Below are 18,339 nucleotides of genomic sequence, written 5' to 3'. Positions count from 1 at the left end.
GCCGAGTGACAGAAGATGTAACAGAGCTGAGTGTCAGATGAGGGTACAGGGGTGATGACACTGAAGAGAGCCGAGTGACAGAAGATGTAACAGAGCTGAGTGTCAGATGAGGGTACAGGGGTGATGACACTGAAGAGAGAGTAGTGACAGAGGACGTAACAAAGCTGAGTGTCAGATGAGGGTCAGGGGTGATGACACTGAAGAGAGCCGAGTGACAGAAGATGTAACAGAGCTGAGTGTCAGATGAGGGTACAGAGGTGATGACGCTGAAGGGAGCCGAGTGACAGAAGATGTAACAGAGCTGAGTGTCAGATGAGGGTCAGGGGTGATGACCTGAAGAGAGCCGAGTGACAGAAAATGTAACAGAGCTGAGTGTCAGATGAGGGTCAGGGGTGATGACACTGAAGAGAGCCGAGTGACAGAAGATGTAACAGAGCTGAGTGTCAGATGAGGGTCAGGGGTGATGACCTGAAGAGAGCCGAGTGACAGAAGATGTAACAGAGCTGAGTGTCAGATGAGGGTCAGGGGTGATGATCTGAAGAGAGCCGAGTGACAGAAGATGTAACAGAGCTGAGTGTCAGATGAGGGTACAGAAGTGATGACACTGAAGAGAGCCGAGTGACAGAAGATGTAACAGAGCTGAGTGTCAGATGAGGGTACAGAGGTGATGACACTGAAGAGAGCCGAGTGACAGAAGATGTAACAGAGCTGAGTGTCAGATGAGGGTACAGAGGTGATGACACTGAAGAGAGCCGAGTGACAGAAGATGTAACAGAGCTGAGTGTCAGATGAGGGTACAGGGGTGATGACACTGAAGAGAGAGTAGTGACAGAGGACGTAACAGAGCTGAGTGTCAGATGAGGGTCAGGGGTGATGACACTGAAGAGAGCCGAGTGACAGAAGATGTAACAGAGCTGAGTGTCAGATGAGGGTACAGAGGTGATGACGCTGAAGGGAGCCGAGTGACGGAAGATGTAACAGAGCTGAGTGTCAGATGAGGGTACAGGGGTGATGACACTGAAGAGAGAGTAGTGACAGAGGACGTAATAGAGCTGAGTGTCAGATGAGGGTCAAGGGTGATGACACTGAAGAGAGTAGTGACAGAAGATGTAACAGAGCTGAGTGTCAGATGAGGGTACAGAAGTGATGACACTGAAGAGAGAGTAGTGACAGAGGACATAACAGAGCTGAGTGTCAGATGAGGGTCAGGGGTGATGACACTGAAGAGAGCCGAGTGACAGAAGATGTAACAGAGCTGAGTGTCAGATGAGGGTCAGGGGTGATGACCTGAAGAGAGCCGAGTGACAGAAAATGTAACAGAGCTGAGTGTCAGATGAGGGTCAGGGGTGATGACACTGAAGAGAGCCGAGTGACAGAAGATGTAACAGAGTTGAGTGTCAGATGAGGGTACAGAGGTGATGACACTGAAGAGAGCCGAGTGACAGAAGATGTAACAGAGCTGAGTGTCAGATGAGGGTACAGAAGTGATGACACTGAAGAGAGCCGAGTGACAGAAGATGTAACAGAGCTGAGTGTCAGATGAGGGTCAGGGGTGATGACCTGAAGAGAGCCGAGTGACAGAAAATGTAACAGAGCTGAGTGTCAGATGAGGGTACAGAAGTGATGACACTGAAGAGAGCCGAGTGACAGAAGATGTAACAGAGCTGAGTGTCAGATGAGGGTCAGGGGTGATGACCTGAAGAGAGCCGAGTGACAGAAAATGTAACAGAGCTGAGTGTCAGATGAGGGTACAGAGGTGATGACACTGAAGAGAGCCGAGTGACAGAAGATGTAACGGAGCTGAGTGTCAGATGAGGGTCAGGGGTGATGACACTGAAGAGAGCTGAGTGACAGAAAATGTAACAGAGCTGAGTGTCAGATGAGGGTACAGGGGTGATGACACTGAAGAGAGAGTAGTGACAGAAGATGTAACAGAGCTGAGTGGCAGATGAGGGTAAAAGGGTGATGAAGGGGTTCAGTGCTCAGCGGGCCTCACCAGCAGGTTGAAAGCCAGTTTAATCTTCTGCAAGCTGTCTGTGAACTCTGCCTGCGTGGGGGGCTTGGCGCGAAGGGTCAGCATGCCCTCTGAGAAAATAAAACAGTGATGTCAAGCAGCAGCAGCAGCCATGAAGACAAAGTTTACAGCCGCAAACTTCCCCTACACTCCAACAGTGGTGAGAGTAAGGCTACTGCAGGAGTGGAGGGAGACGAGGGAGAGGAAAGACAGGAGGGAGAGGAGGAAGAGGAGATGAGTGAGATGAGGGAGAGGAAGAGAGAGGGGGGAGACGAGAGAGGAGAGAGGAGGAAGGGGAAGGAGACAAGGGAGAGGAGACAGGAGGAAGGGAGGGAGACGAGGGAGAGGACAGAGAGGAGAGAGAGGAGGGAGACGAGGGAGAGGAGGAAAAGGAGAGAGAGGAGGGAGACGAGAGAGGAGAGAGGAGGAAGGGGAAGGAGACAAGGGAGAGGAGGAGGAGGTCATGGAGAGGAGGGAGTGGAGAAAGAGTAGGGAGATGAGGGAGATAAGAGAGAGGACAGAGAGGAGAGAGGAGAGAGGAGGAAGAGGAGGGAGACGAGAGAGAGGAGGGGGTCAGGGAGAGGAGGGAGTGGAGGAAGAGGAGGGGGTCAGGGAGAGGAGGGAGTGGAGGGAGAGGAGGAGGTCAGGTAGAGTAGAGAGAGGAGGAAGAGGAGGGAGTGGAGGAAGAGGAGGGAGATAAGAGAGAGGACAGAGAGGAGAGAGGAGAGAGGAGGAAGAGGAGGGAGACGAGAGAGAGGAGGGGGTCAGGGAGAGGAGGGAGTGGAGGAAGAGGAGGGGGTCAGGGAGAGGAGGGAGTGGAGGGAGAGGAGGAGGTCAGGTAGAGGAGAGAGTGGAGGAAGAGGAGGGAGACGAGGGAGATGAGAGAGAGGACAGAGAGGAGAGAGAAGAGGGAGACGAGGGAGAAGAGGGGGTCAGGGAGAGAAGGGAGTGGAGGAGGAGGAGGGTGCTGCTCCCGAGCTGTACCAGCAGGCCCCTTCTTCTTGTTCTTCTTGCTCCTCTTCCTCTGGTTGAGCTGGTTGAAGGCCTCTGCAGCCTTCTGCAGCCGCGCCACGAAGACCTCGATGTCGTCCAGGGCGCAGTTCAGGATTTGCTGCAAGAGAGCAGAGTGTCAGCCTGTGTCAGAGTGTCAGAGTGTCAGCTGGTGTCAGAGTGTCAGAGTGTCAGCTGGTGTCCGTGTGTCAGAGTGTCAGAGTGTCAGAGTGTCAGTCTGTGTCCGTGTGTCAGAGTGTCAGAGTTTCAGTCTGTGTCCGTGTGTCAGTCTGTAGCCGTGTGTCAGAGTGTCAGTCTGTGTCCGTGTGTCAGAGTGTCAGCCTGTGTCCGTGTGTCAGAGTGTCAGAGTATCAGAGCATCAGCCTGTGTCCGTGTGTCAGAGTGTCAGCCTGTGTCCATGTGTCAGTCTGTGCCCGTGTGTCAGAGCGTCAGCCTGTGTCCGTGTGTCAGAGTGTCAGCCTGTGCCCATGTGTCAGAGTGTCAGTCTGTGTCCGTGTGTGCCAGTGTGTCAGAGCGTCAGCCTGTGTCTTTGTGTCAGAGCGTCAGCCTGTGTCCGTGTGTCAGAGTGTCAGTCTGTGTCCATGTGTTAGAGTGTCAGTCTGTGTCAGAGTATCAGTCTGTGTCCGTGTGTGCCAGTGTGTCAGAGTGTCAGCCTGTGTCCGTGTGTCAGAGTGTCAGTCTGTGTCCGTGTGTCAGTCTGTTTCCGTGTGTCAGTCTGTGTCCGTGTGTGCCAGTGTCAGAGTGTCAGCCTGTGTCCGTGTGTCAGAGTGTCAGTCTGTTTCCGTGTGTCAGAGTGTCAGTCTGTGTCCGTGTGTGCCAGTGTGTCAGAGCGTCAGCCTGTGTCTGTGTGTCAGAGTGTCAGTCTGTTTCCGTGTGTCAGAGTGTCAGTCTGTTTCCGTGTGTCAGAGTGTCAGCCTGTGTCCGTGTGTCAGAGTGTCAGTCTGTTTCTGTGTGTCAGAGTGTCAGTCTGTTTCCGTGTGTCAGAGTGTCAGTCTGTTTCCGTGTGTCAGAGTGTCAGTCTGTTTCTGTGTGTCAGAGTGTCAGTCTGTTTCTGTGTGTCAGAGTGTCAGTCTGTTTCCGTGTGTCAGAGTGTCAGTCTGTTTCCGTGTGTCAGAGTGTCAGCCTGTGTCCGTGTGTCGGTGTGAGACGGTGCTGTGTTGGTGTGGCGATGTGAGACGGCGCTGTGTCAGTGTGAGACTGGTGTCAGTGAGAGACTGCGCTGTGTCAGTGTGAGACTGGAGTGTCGGTGTGAGACTGCGCTGTGTCGGTGTGCCGGTGTGATACTGGAGTGTCGGTGTGAGATGGCGCAGTGTCGGTGTGCTGGTGTGAGACTGGAGTGTCGGTGAGAGACTGCGCTGTGTCGGTGTGCCGGTGTGAGACTGGAGTGTCGGTTGAGACTGCGCTGTGTCGGTGTGCCGGTGTGAGACTGGAGTGTCGGTGTGAGATAGCGCATTGTCGGTGTGCCGGTGTGAGACTGGAGTGTCGGTGAGAGACTGCGCTGTGTCGGTGTGCCGGTGTGAGACTGGAGTGTCGATGTGAGATGGCGCAGTGTCGGTGTGCCGGTGTGAGACTGGAGTGTCGGTGAGAGACTGCGCTGTGTCGGTGTGCTGGTGTGAGACTGGAGTGTCGGTTGAGACTGCGCTGTGTCGGTGTGCTGGTGTGAGACTGGAGTGTCAGTCAGTGACGTACCACTTCCTTCTCGATGCGCTGGGCCAGTTTCTCATGCGACTCTTCTTGATCGGAGACAGAGGATCCGCGTCTCTCTGCGTGTGGGAGACAGACACTGAGAGTCAGTCAGGGAGACACAGAGTCTGTGTGCTTTTTTACTTTGTCAGGACAGTCTGGACAGACCAGTGTACACTGTCCACTCTGAACAATGTCCGTACATGGTCTGGACAGACCAGTGTACACTGTCCACTCTGAACGATGTCTGTGTGCGGTCTGGACAGACCAGTGTACACTGTCCACTCTGAACGATGTCTGTGTGCAGTCTGGACAGACCCAGTGTACACTGTTCACTCTTAACGATGTCTGTGTGCAGCCTGGACAGACCGGCGTACACTGTCCACTCTGAACAATGTCTGTACATGGTCTGGACAGACCAGTGTACACTGTCCACTCTGAACAATGTCCGTACATGGTCTGGACAGACCAGTGTACACTGTCCACTCTGAACGATGTCTGTACATGGTCTGGACAGACCGGTGTACACTGTCCACTCTGAACGATGTCTGAACATGGTCTGGACAGATTGTACACTGTCCACTCTAACGATGTCTGTGTGCAGTCTGGACACACCCAGTGTACACTGTCCACTCTGAACAATGTCCGTGTGCAGTCTGGACAGACCGGCGTACACTGTCCACTCTGAACAATGTCCGTACATGGTCTGGACAGACCAGTGTACACTGTCCACTCTGAACAATGTCTGTACATGGTCTGGACAGACCAGTGTACACTGTCCACTCTGAACAATGTCCGTACATGGTCTGGACAGACCAGTGTACACTGTCCACTCTGAACAATGTCCATACGCGGTGTGGACAGACTGGCGTACACTGTCCACTCTGAACAATGGCTGTACATGGTCTGGACAGACCAGTGTACACGGTCCACTCTGAACGATGTCTGTGTGCAGTCTGGACAGACCAGTGTACACTGTCCACTCTGAACAATGTCTGTACATGGTCTGGACAGACCAGTGTACACTGTCCACTCTGAACAATGTCCATACGCGGTGTGGACAGACCAGTGTACGCTGTCCACTCTGATCAATGTCTGTACATGGTCTGGACAGACCAGTGTACACTGTCCACTCTGATCAATGTCTGTACACGGTCTGGACAGACCAGTGTACACTGTCCACTCTGAACAATGTCCATACGCGGTGTGGACAGACCAGTGTACGCTGTCCACTCTGATCAAAATCTGTACATGGTCTGGACAGACCAGTGTACGCTGTCCACTCTGAACAATGTCCATACGCGGTGTGGACAGACCAGTGTACACTGTCCACTCTGAACGATGTCTGTGTGCAGTCTGGACAGACCAGTGTACACTGTCCACTCTGAACAATGTCCATACGCGGTGTGGACAGACCAGTGTACACTGTCCACTCTAAACGATGTCTGTACATGGTCTGGACAGACCAGTGTACGCTGTCCACTCTAAACGATGTCTGTACATGGTCTGGACAGACCAGTGTACGCTGTCCACTCTGAACAATGTCCATACGCGGTGTGGACAGACCAGTGTACACTGTCCACTCTGAACGATGTCTGTGTGCAGTTTGGACAGACCAGTGTACACTGTCCACTCTGATCAATGTCTGTACATGGTCTGGACAGACCAGTGTACGCTGTCCACTCTGAACGATGTCTGTACATGGTCTGGACAGACCAGTGTACACTGTCCACTCTGAACGATGTCCGTGTGCAGCCTGGACGGACCAGTGTACACTGTCCACTCTGAACAATGTCTGTACATGGTCTGGACAGACCGGTGTACACTGTCCACTCTGATCAATGTCTGTACATGGTCTGGACCTTTCTTGCCAGCAGAGGGAAGCACTGCCACTCGCCCCTTTGCCCCGGGCTGTGGGGGCCCCATGGTGGTGCCGGGGGGCAGGATTGACTCCCGCTGTCGCTTCATCTTCTCCTGGTTCACCCTGCAGGTTCAGAGGTCAGGGGTCACACACTGCTGGACAGGCCGATTAAACACAGTGTCATCAGCATCCCACTTGGCTCATTATCACAATTCTATACACATCTTACAGATTTCAGCTTCTCATAGTCCTGGACACTCCTTCTCTCCTGTGCCCTGTGTCCACTCTCTCTCTCCTGTGCCCTGTGTCCAGTCTCTCTCTCTCCTGTGCCCTGTGTCCAGTCTCTCTCTCTCCTGTGCCCTGTGTCCACTCTCTCTCTCTCCTGTGCCCTGTGTCCAGTCTCTCTCTCTCCTGTGCCCTGTGTCCACTCTCTCTCTCCTGTGCCCTGTGTCCAGTCTCTCTCTCTCCTGTGCCCTGTGTCCAGTCTCTCTCTCTCCTGTGCCCTGTGTCCACTCTCTCTCTCTCCTGTGCCCTGTGTCCAGTCTCTCTCTCCTGTGCCCTGTGTCCACTCTCTCTCTCCTGTGCCCTGTGTCCAGTCTCTCTCTCTCCTGTGCCCTGTGTCCACTCTCTATCTATCTCCTGTGCCCTGTGTCCACTCTCTCTCTCCCGTGCCCTGTGTCCACTCTCTCTCTCTCCCGTGCCCTGTGTCCACTCTCTCCCATGCCCTGTGTCCAGTCTCTCTCTCCTGCACCCTATGTCCACTCTCCCTCTCCTGTGCCCTGTGTCCGCTCTCTTGCTCTCCCGAGTCCTGTGTCCAGTCTCTCTCTCTCCTGTGCCCTGTGCCCAGTCTCCCTCTCCTGTGCCCTGTGTCCAGTCTCTCTCTCTCCTGTGCCCTTTGTCCAGTCTCTCTCTCCTACGCCCTGTGTCCAGTCTCTCTCTCTCTCTCCTACGCCCTGTGTCCAGTCTCTCTCTCCCGTGCCCTGTGTCCACTCTCTCTCCTGTGCCCTGTGCCCTGTGTCCACTCTCTCCTGTGCCATGTCCACTCTCTCCTGTGCCCTGTGTCCACTCTCTCCTGTGCCATGTCCACTCTCTCCTGTGCCCTGTGTCCCCTCTCTCCTGTGCCCTGTGCCCTGTGTCCACTCTCTCTCCTGTGCCCTGTGCCCTGTGTCCACTCTCTCTCCTGTGCCCTGTGTCCACTCTCTCCTGTGGCCTGTGCCCTGTGTCCACTCTCTCCAGTGCCCTGTGTCCACTCTCTCCTGTGCCCTGTGCCCTGTGTCCACTCTCTCCTGTGCCCTGTGTCCCCTCTCCCCAGTGCCCTGTGCCCTGTGTCCACTCTCCCCAGTGCCCTGTGCCCTGTGTCCACTCTCCAGCAGCTGTGGAGACTCTTGCACACTTACTTCAGGGTCTGCGGCCGCATCTTCTTGCCGTGTTTACTGTCTCCGAGGGCACTGTCAATATCGGCGTGGACCATCTCCGCCTGCAGCCAAACAGCACCGTCAGCACAGGGCAGTGCAGTCACACTAACCAGGACAGCTGCACGCACAGCTCTGTACAAACACCCTCCACGTGCAGAGAACAGAGTACTCCTACCTACACCTGCAGGCTGAATCAGGCCAACACCCATACTAGTCACTATACTGGACAACACCCATTACTTATCAGCGTACAGAAGGGAGTAATAAAACACTGGTCACACCTGAACACCAGTGATCAGAGTTCATATCAGCACCAGGCCCTGCTGAGCCCAGAGAAGAGCCCTCAGCCAGCAGGTCCTGAGGCTCACTGACAGCAGCCAGCCTCAGGACAGCAGAGCTACAGCAACACCCACCCACACACACACACACTGATCAACACTGCCTCCCCCACACACACACACACACACACTGATCAACACTGCCTCACCCACACACACACACACACACTGATCAACACTGCCTCCCCCACCCACACACACACACACACTGATCAACACTGCCTCACCCACACACACACACTGATCAACACTGCCTCACCCACACACACACACTGATCAACACTGCCTCCCCCACACACACACACACTGATCAACACTGCCTCACCCACACACACACACACACTGATCAACACTGCCTCACCCACACACACACACTGATCAACACTGCCTCCCCCCCACACACACACACACTGATCAACACTGCCTCCCTCACCCACACACACTGATCAACACTGCCTCACCCACACACACACACTGATCAACACTGCCTCACCCACACACACACACACACTGATCAACACTGCCTCACCCACACACACACACTGATCAACACTGCCTCCCCCACACACACACACACTGATCAACACTGCCTCACCCACACACACACACACACTGATCAACACTGCCTCACCCACACACACACACTGATCAACACTGCCTCCCTCACCCACACACACACACACTGATCAACACTGCCTCACCCACACACACACACACTGATCAACACTGCCTCACCCACACACACACACTGATCAACACTGCCCCCCCCACACACACACACACACTGATCAACACTGCCTCCCCCACACACACACACACTGATCAACACTGCCTCACCCACACACACACACTGATCAACACTGCCTCCCCCACACACACACACTGATCAACACTGCCTCACCCACACACACACACTGATCAACACTGCCTCCCCCACCCACACACACACACACTGATCAACACTGCCTCCCCCACACACACACACACTGATCAACACTGCCTCACCCACACACACACACTGATCAACACTGCCTCCCCCACCCACACACACACACACTGATCAACACTGCCTCCCCCACCCACACACACACACACACACTGATCAACACTGCCTCCCCCACCCACACACACACACACTGATCAACACTGCCTCACCCACCCACACACACACACTGATCAACACTGCCTCACCCACACACACACACACTGATCAACACTGCCTCCCTCACCCACACACACACACACTGATCAACACTGCCTCCCCCACACACACACACACACACTGATCAACACTGCCTCCCCCACACACACACACTGATCAACACTGCCTCCCCCACACACACACACACTGATCAACACTGCCTCCCCCACACACACACACTGATCAACACTGCCTCCCCCACACACACACACACTGATCAACACTGCCTCACCCACACACACACACACACTGATCAACACTGCCTCCCCCACCCACACACACACACTGATCAACACTGCCTCACCCACACACACACACACTGATCAACACTGCCCCCCCCACACACACACACACTGATCAACACTGCCTCACCCACCCACACACACACACACTGATCAACACTGCCTCACCCACACACACACACTGATCAACACTGCCTCCCCCACCCACACACACACACTGATCAACACTGCCTCCCCCACCCACACACACTGATCAACACTGCCTCACACACACACACTGATCAACACTGCCTCACCCACCCACACACACACACACTGATCAACACTGCCTCCCCCACCCACACACACACACACACACTGATCAACACTGCCTCCCCCCCACACACACACACTGATCAACACTGCCTCCCCCCCACACACACACACACACTGATCAACACTGCCTCCCCCACACACACACACACACTGATCAACACTGCCTCCCCCACCCACACACACACACACTGATCAACACTGCCTCCCCAACACACACACACTGATCAACACTGCCTCCCCCACACACACACACACTGATCAACACTGCCTCCCCCACACACACACACACACTGATCAACACTGCCTCCCCCACACACACACACACTGATCAACACTGCCTCACCCACACACACACACACACACTGATCAACACTGCCTCCCCCACACACACACACTGATCAACACTGCCTCCCCCACACACACACACTGATCAACACTGCCTCACCCACCCACACACACACACACTGATCAACACTGCCTCACCCACACACACACACACTGATCAACACTGCCTCACCCACACACACACAGATCAACACTGCCTCACCCACACACACACACACTGATCAACACTGCCTCACCCACACACACACACACACTGATCAACACTGCCTCCCCCACACACACACACACACTGATCAACACTGCCTCACCCACACACACACACACTGATCAACACTGCCTCCCCCACACACACACACACTGATCAACACTGCCTCACCCACACACACACACACACTGATCAACACTGCCTCACCCACACACACACACACTGATCAACACTGCCTCCCCCACACACACACACACTGATCAACACTGCCTCCCCCACACACACACACACACTGATCAACACTGCCTCACCCACACACACACACACACTGATCAACACTGCCTCACCCACACACACACTGATCAACACTGCCTCCCCCACACACACACACACACACTGATCAACACTGCCTCACCCACACACACACACACTGATCAACACTGCCTCACCCACACACACACACACTGATCAACACTGCCTCCCCCACACACACACACTGATCAACACTGCCTCACCCACACACACACACTGATCAACACTGCCTCCCCCACACACACACACTGATCAACACTGCCTCCCCCACACACACACACACTGATCAACACTGCCTCCCCCACACACACACACACACTGATCAACACTGCCTCACCCACACACACACACACTGATCAACACTGCCTCACCCACCCACACACACACACTGATCAACACTGCCTCCCCCACACACACACCCACACACACACACTGATCAACACTGCCTCCCCCACCCACACACACACACACTGATCAACACTGCCTCCCCCACACACACACACACTGATCAACACTGCCTCACCCACACACACACACTGATCAACACTGCCTCCCCCACACACACACACACACACTGATCAACACTGCCTCACCCACACACACACACACTGATCAACACTGCCTCACCCACACACACACACACACTGATCAACACTGCCTCACCCACACACACACACTGATCAACACTGCCTCCCCCACACACACACACTGATCAACACTGCCTCCCCCACACACACACACTGATCAACACTGCCTCCCTCACCCACACACACACACACTGATCAACACTGCCTCCCCCACCCACACACACACACAGATCAACACTGCCTCCCCCACCCACACACACACACACACACTGATCAACACTGCCTCACCCACCCACACACACACACACACTGATCAACACTGCCTCACCCACACACACACACACTGATCAACACTGCCTCCCTCACCCACACACACACACACTGATCAACACTGCCTCCCCCACACACACACACACACACTGATCAACACTGCCTCCCCCACACACACACACTGATCAACACTGCCTCCCCCACACACACACACACTGATCAACACTGCCTCACCCACACACACACACTGATCAACACTGCCTCACCCACACACACACACTGATCAACACTGCCTCCCCCACCCACACACACACTGATCAACACTGCCTCACCCACACACACACACACACTGATCAACACTGCCTCACCCACACACACACACTGATCAACACTGCCTCCCCCACCCACACACACACACACTGATCAACACTGCCTCACCCACCCACACACACACACACACTGATCAACACTGCCTCACCCACACACACACACACACTGATCAACACTGCCTCCCCCACACACACACACACTGATCAACACTGCCTCACCCACACACACACACACTGATCAACACTGCCTCACCCACACACACACACACTGATCAACACTGCCTCACCCACACACACACACACACACACACACACTGATCAACACTGCCTCCCCCACACACACACACTGATCAACACTGCCTCACCCACCCCCACACACACACACACTGATCAACACTGCCTCCCCCACACACACACACACACTGATCAACACTGCCTCCCCCACACACACACACACACTGATCAACACTGCCTCACCCACACACACACACACACTGATCAACACTGCCTCCCCCACACACACACACACTGATCAACACTGCCTCACCCACACACACACACTGATCAACACTGCCTCCCCCACCCACACACACACACACTGATCAACACTGCCTCCCCCACACACACACACTGATCAACACTGCCTCCCCCACACACACACACTGATCAACACTGCCTCACCCACACACACACACACTGATCAACACTGCCTCACCCACACACACACACACACTGATCAACACTGCCTCACCCACACACACACACACACTGATCAACACTGCCTCCCCCACACACACACACACACTGATCAACACTGCCTCCCCCACACACACACACACACTGATCAACACTGCCTCCCCCACACACACACACACTGATCAACACTGCCTCCCCCACACACACACACACACATTGATCAACACTGCCTCACCCACACACACACACACACACTGATCAACACTGCCTCACCCACACACACACCCACACACACACACTGATCAACACTGCCTCCCCCACACACACACACACTGATCAACACTGCCTCCCCCACCCACACACACACTCATCAACACTGCCCCCCCCACCCACACACACACACACACACTGATCAACACTGCCTCCCCCACCCACACACACACTGATCAACACTGCCTCCCCCACACACACACACACTGATCAACACTGCCTCACCCACACACACACACACACACTGATCAACACTGCCTCACCCACACACACACCCACACACACACACTGATCAACACTGCCTCCCCCACACACACACACACTGATCAACACTGCCTCCCCCACCCACACACACACTGATCAACACTGCCCCCCCCACCCACACACACACACACTGATCAACACTGCCTCCCCCACCCACACACACACACACACACTGATCAACACTGCCTCCCCCACCCACACACACACACACACTGATCAACACTGCCTCCCCCACACCCACACACACACACACTGATCAACACTGCCTCACCCCCACACACACACACTGATCAACACTGCCTCACCCACACACACACACACACTGATCAACACTGCCTCACCCACACACACACACACTGATCAACACTGCCTCCCCCACCCACACACACACACACCCACACACACACACTGATCAACACTGCCTCACCCACACACACACACACACTGATCAACACTGCCTCCCCCACACACACACACACACTGATCAACACTGCCTCCCCCACACACACACACCCACACACACTGATCAACACTGCCTCCCCCACCCACACACACACACACTGATCAACACTGCCTCCCCCACACACACACACACTGATCAACACTGCCTCCCCAACCCACACACACACACACTGATCAACACTGCCTCACCCCCACACACACACACACTGATCAACACTGCCTCACCCACACACACACACTGATCAACACTGCCTCCCCCACACACACACACACACTGATCAACACTGCCTCACCCACACACACACACACTGATCAACACTGCCTCCCCCACACACCCACACACACACTGATCAACACTGCCTCCCCCACACACACACACACACTGATCAACACTGCCTCACCCACACACACACACTGATCAACACTGCCTCCCCCACACACACACACTGATCAACACTGCCTCCCCCACCCACACACACTGATCAACACTGCCTCACCCACACACACACACTGATCAACACTGCCTCACCCACACACACACACTGATCAACACTGCCTCACCCACACACACACACACTGATCAACACTGCCTCCCCCACCCACACACACTGATCAACACTGCCTCACCCACACACACACACTGATCAACACTGCCTCCCCCACCCACACACACACACACTGATCAACACTGCCTCCCCCACCCACACACACACACACTGATCAACACTGCCTCACCCACACACACACACACTGATCAACACTGCCTCACCCACACACACACACACACTGATCAACACTGCCTCCCCCACACACACACACACACTGATCAACACTGCCTCCCCCACCCACACACACACACACTGATCAACACTGCCTCCCCCACACACACACACACACACTGATCAACACTGCCTCACCCACACACACACACTGATCAACACTGCCTCCCCCACACACACACACTGATCAACACTGCCTCACCCACACACACACACACTGATCAACACTGCCTCCCCCACACACACACACTGATCAACACTGCCTCACCCACACACACACTGATCAACACTGCCTCCCCCACACACACACACTGATCAACACTGCCTCCCCCACACACACACACACTGATCAACACTGCCTCACCCACACACACACACACACTGATCAACACTGCCTCCCCCACACACACACACACTGATCAACACTGCCCCCCCCACACACACACACACTGATCAACACTGCCTCCCCCACACACACACACTGATCAACACTGCCTCCCCCACACACACACACACTGATCAACACTGCCTCCCCCACCCACACACACACACTGATCAACACTGCCTCACCCACACACACACACACTGATCAACACTGCCTCCCCCACCCACACACACACACACACTGATCAACACTGCCTCACCCACACACACACACACACTGATCAACACTGCCTCCCTCACACACACACACACACTGATCAACACTGCCTCACCCACACACACACACACTGATCAACACTGCCTCCCCCACCCACACACACACACACACACTGATCAACACTGCCTCACCCACCCACACACACACACACTGATCAACACTGCCTCCCCCACACACACACACACTGATCAACACTGCCTCACCCACACACACACACACACTGATCAACACTGCCTCACCCACACACCCACACACACACACTGATCAACACTGCCTCCCCCACCCACACACACACACACTGATCAACACTGCCTCACCCACACACACACACACACTGATCAACACTGCCTCCCTCACCCACACACACGACACACACTGATCAACACTGCCTCCCTCACCCACACACACACACACTGATCAACACTGCCTCCCCCACACACACACACACACTGATCAACACTGCCTCCCCCACACACACACACACTGATCAACACTGCCTCCCCCACACACACACACTGATCAATACTGCCTCCCCCACCCACACACACACACACTGATCAACACTGCCTCCCTCACCCACACACACACACACACACACACACACACACACACACACACTGATCAACACTGCCTCCCCCACCCACACACCACACACACACACAGCACTGCCTCCCCCACCCACACACACACACAACACACACTGATCAACACTGCCTCCCCCACTGGGACACACACACAACACACACTGAACAACACTGCCTCACCCCCCCCACACACACACAAACTGAACAACACTGCCTCACTCACTGGGACTCAGGGGGGCAGCTGGGGGCAGGAGGGTGGCATGAGGGGGCAGCTGGGGGCAGCAGGGTGACAGTAGGTGGCAGCTGGGTGGCAGTAGGGGGGCAGGTGGGGGGCAGCAGGGTGGCAGGAGGGGGGCAGGTGGGTGGCAGGAGGGGGCAGCAGGGTGGCAGGAGGGGGGCAGGTGGGTAGCAGGAGGGGGGCAGGAGGGGGCAGCAGGGTGGCAGCTGGGTGGCAGTAGGGGGGCAGGTGGGGGGCAGCAGGGTGGCAGGAGGGTGGCAGCTGGGTGGCAGTAGGGGGGCAGGTGGGGTGCAGGAGGTGGCAGCAGGGTGGCAGGAGGGGGGCAGGTGGGTGGCAGGAGGGGGCAGCAGGGTGGCAGTAGGGGGGCAGGTGGGGGGCAGCAGGGTGGCAGGAGGGTGGCAGCTGGGTGGCAGTAGGGGGGCAGGTGGGGGGCAGGAGGGGGCAGCAGGGTGGCAGGTGGGTGGCAGGAGGGGGCAGGAGGGGGGCAGCTGGGGGCAGGAGGGGGGCAGCTGGGGGCAGGAGGGGGGCCCGGCTGGACTCACCTCCACCTGGTCGCAGTGGAAGAAGTGGATGTCGGGCCGGTGCTGCTCGGAGTCCTGGCACACCAGCAGCAGCACGGAGGAGTAGCGGGTCTGGTTCAGAACCGTCTGGCACATGTGCACCGTGGCCAGGGGGAAATTCTCCAGCTCCTCCTGCAGGACGGGCAGGGAGAGACAGCGCTCAGGACCCACAGCTCCTGCCGCTGTCCAGCCCCAGGCTGCCAGCACACACAAGCCTGTCTCCCCTCTGCACTCTCGCTCAATGGGATTATTTCTGCTGACCCAGGTCTACTGCATGACCGAGAGAGCACCAGTAGGAGTAGGCAGTAGGAGCTACAGTCCCAGTACAGTAGAACAGTCCCGTTACATTAGGAGCTACAGTCCCAGTACAGTAGAACAGTCCCTGTTACAATAGGGGCTACAGTCCCAGTACAGTAGGACAGTCCAGTTACAGTAGGGGCTACAGTCCCAGTACAGTAGGACAGTCCCGTTACAGTAGGGGCTACAGTCCCAGTACAGTAGAACAGTCCCGTTACAGTAGGGGCTACAGTCCCAGTGCAGTAGGACAGTCCCGTTACAGTAGGGGCTACAGTCCCAGTGCAGTAGGACAGTCCCGTTACAGTAGGGGCTACAGTCCCAGTGCAGTAGGACAGTCCCGTTACAGTAGGGGCTACAGTCCCAGTACAGTAGGACAGTCCCGTTACAGTAGGGGCTACAGTCCCAGTACAGTAGAACAGTCCCGTTACAGTAGGGGCTACAGTCCCAGTACAGTAGAACAGTCCCTGTTACAATAGGGGCTACAGTCCCAGTACAGTAGGACAGTCCAGTTACAGTAGGGGCTACAGTCCCAGTACAGTAGGACAGTCCCGTTACAGTAGGGGCTACAGTCCCAGTACAGTAGAACAGTCCCGTTACAGTAGGGGCTACAGTCCCAGTGCAGTAGGACAGTCCCGTTACAGTAGGGGCTACAGTCCCAGTGCAGTAGGACAGTCCCGTTACAGTAGGGGCTACAGTCCCAGTGCAGTAGGACAGTCCCGTTACAGTAGGGGCTACAGTCCCAGTGCAGTAGGACAGTCCCGTTACAGTAGGGGCTACAGTCCCAGTGCAGTAGGACAGTCCCGTTACAGTAGGGGCTACAGTCCCAGTGCAGTAGGACAGTCCCGTTACAGTAGGGGCTACAGTCCCAGTGCAGTAGGACAGTCCCGTTACAGTAGGGGCTACAGTCCAGTACAGTAGGACAGTCCCGTTACAGTAGGGGCTACAGTCCCAGTACAGTAGGACAGTCCCGTTACAGTAGGGGCTACAGTCCCAGTACAGTAGGACAGTCCCGTTACAGTAGGAGCTACAGTCCAGTACAGTAGGACAGTCCCGTTACAGTAGGAGCTACAGTCCCAGTGCAGTAGGACAGTCCCGTTACAGTAGGGGCTACAGTTCCAGTGCAGTAGGACAGTCCCGTTACAGTAGGAGCTACAGTCCCAGTGCAGTAGGACAGTCCCGTTACAGTAGGGGCTACAGTCCCAGTACAGTAGGACAGTCCCGTTACAGTAGGGGCTACAGTCCCAGTACAGTAGGACAGTCCTGTTACAATAGGGGCTACAGTCCCAGTACAGTAGGACAGTCCTGTTACAATAGGGGCTACAGTTCCAGTACAGCAGGACAGTAGGACAGCCGGACAGCAGGACAGCAGGACAGCTGTCCCTGGGTCCAGAGCTGCAGTA

At 55.5% G+C, this 18,339-nt stretch overlaps 1 protein-coding gene across 5 annotated transcripts in view; it reads right to left on the bottom strand.

Moving 5' to 3' along the window:
* The window catches only part of eps8l2 (EPS8 signaling adaptor L2), a 66,252-nt gene that overhangs the window by 12,028 nt on the left and 35,885 nt on the right, over window positions 1-18,339 (bottom strand). For all 5 annotated transcript variants that reach the window (XM_088611355.1, XM_088611356.1, XM_088611357.1 and 2 more), the window contains 6 exons: window positions 16,625-16,774; window positions 7,967-8,046; window positions 6,571-6,692; window positions 4,715-4,788; window positions 2,999-3,125; window positions 1,997-2,085 (listed from right to left, as the gene is read on the bottom strand). In XM_088611355.1, the coding sequence (XP_088467481.1) occupies window positions 1,997-2,085; window positions 2,999-3,125; window positions 4,715-4,788; window positions 6,571-6,692; window positions 7,967-8,046; window positions 16,625-16,774 (642 nt within the window). The remainder of the gene's footprint in view (window positions 1-1,996; window positions 2,086-2,998; window positions 3,126-4,714; window positions 4,789-6,570; window positions 6,693-7,966; window positions 8,047-16,624; window positions 16,775-18,339) is intronic.

Source organism: Lepisosteus platostomus, chromosome 18 (genome assembly GCF_059453375.1).
Source record: "Lepisosteus platostomus isolate fLepPlt1 chromosome 18, fLepPlt1.hap1, whole genome shotgun sequence".
In the NCBI taxonomy this organism is placed as follows: Eukaryota; Metazoa; Chordata; class Actinopteri; order Semionotiformes; family Lepisosteidae; genus Lepisosteus; species Lepisosteus platostomus.
The sequence above is the reverse complement of the archived record's forward strand: the minus strand, read 5'-3'. Positions and strand labels throughout refer to the sequence as shown.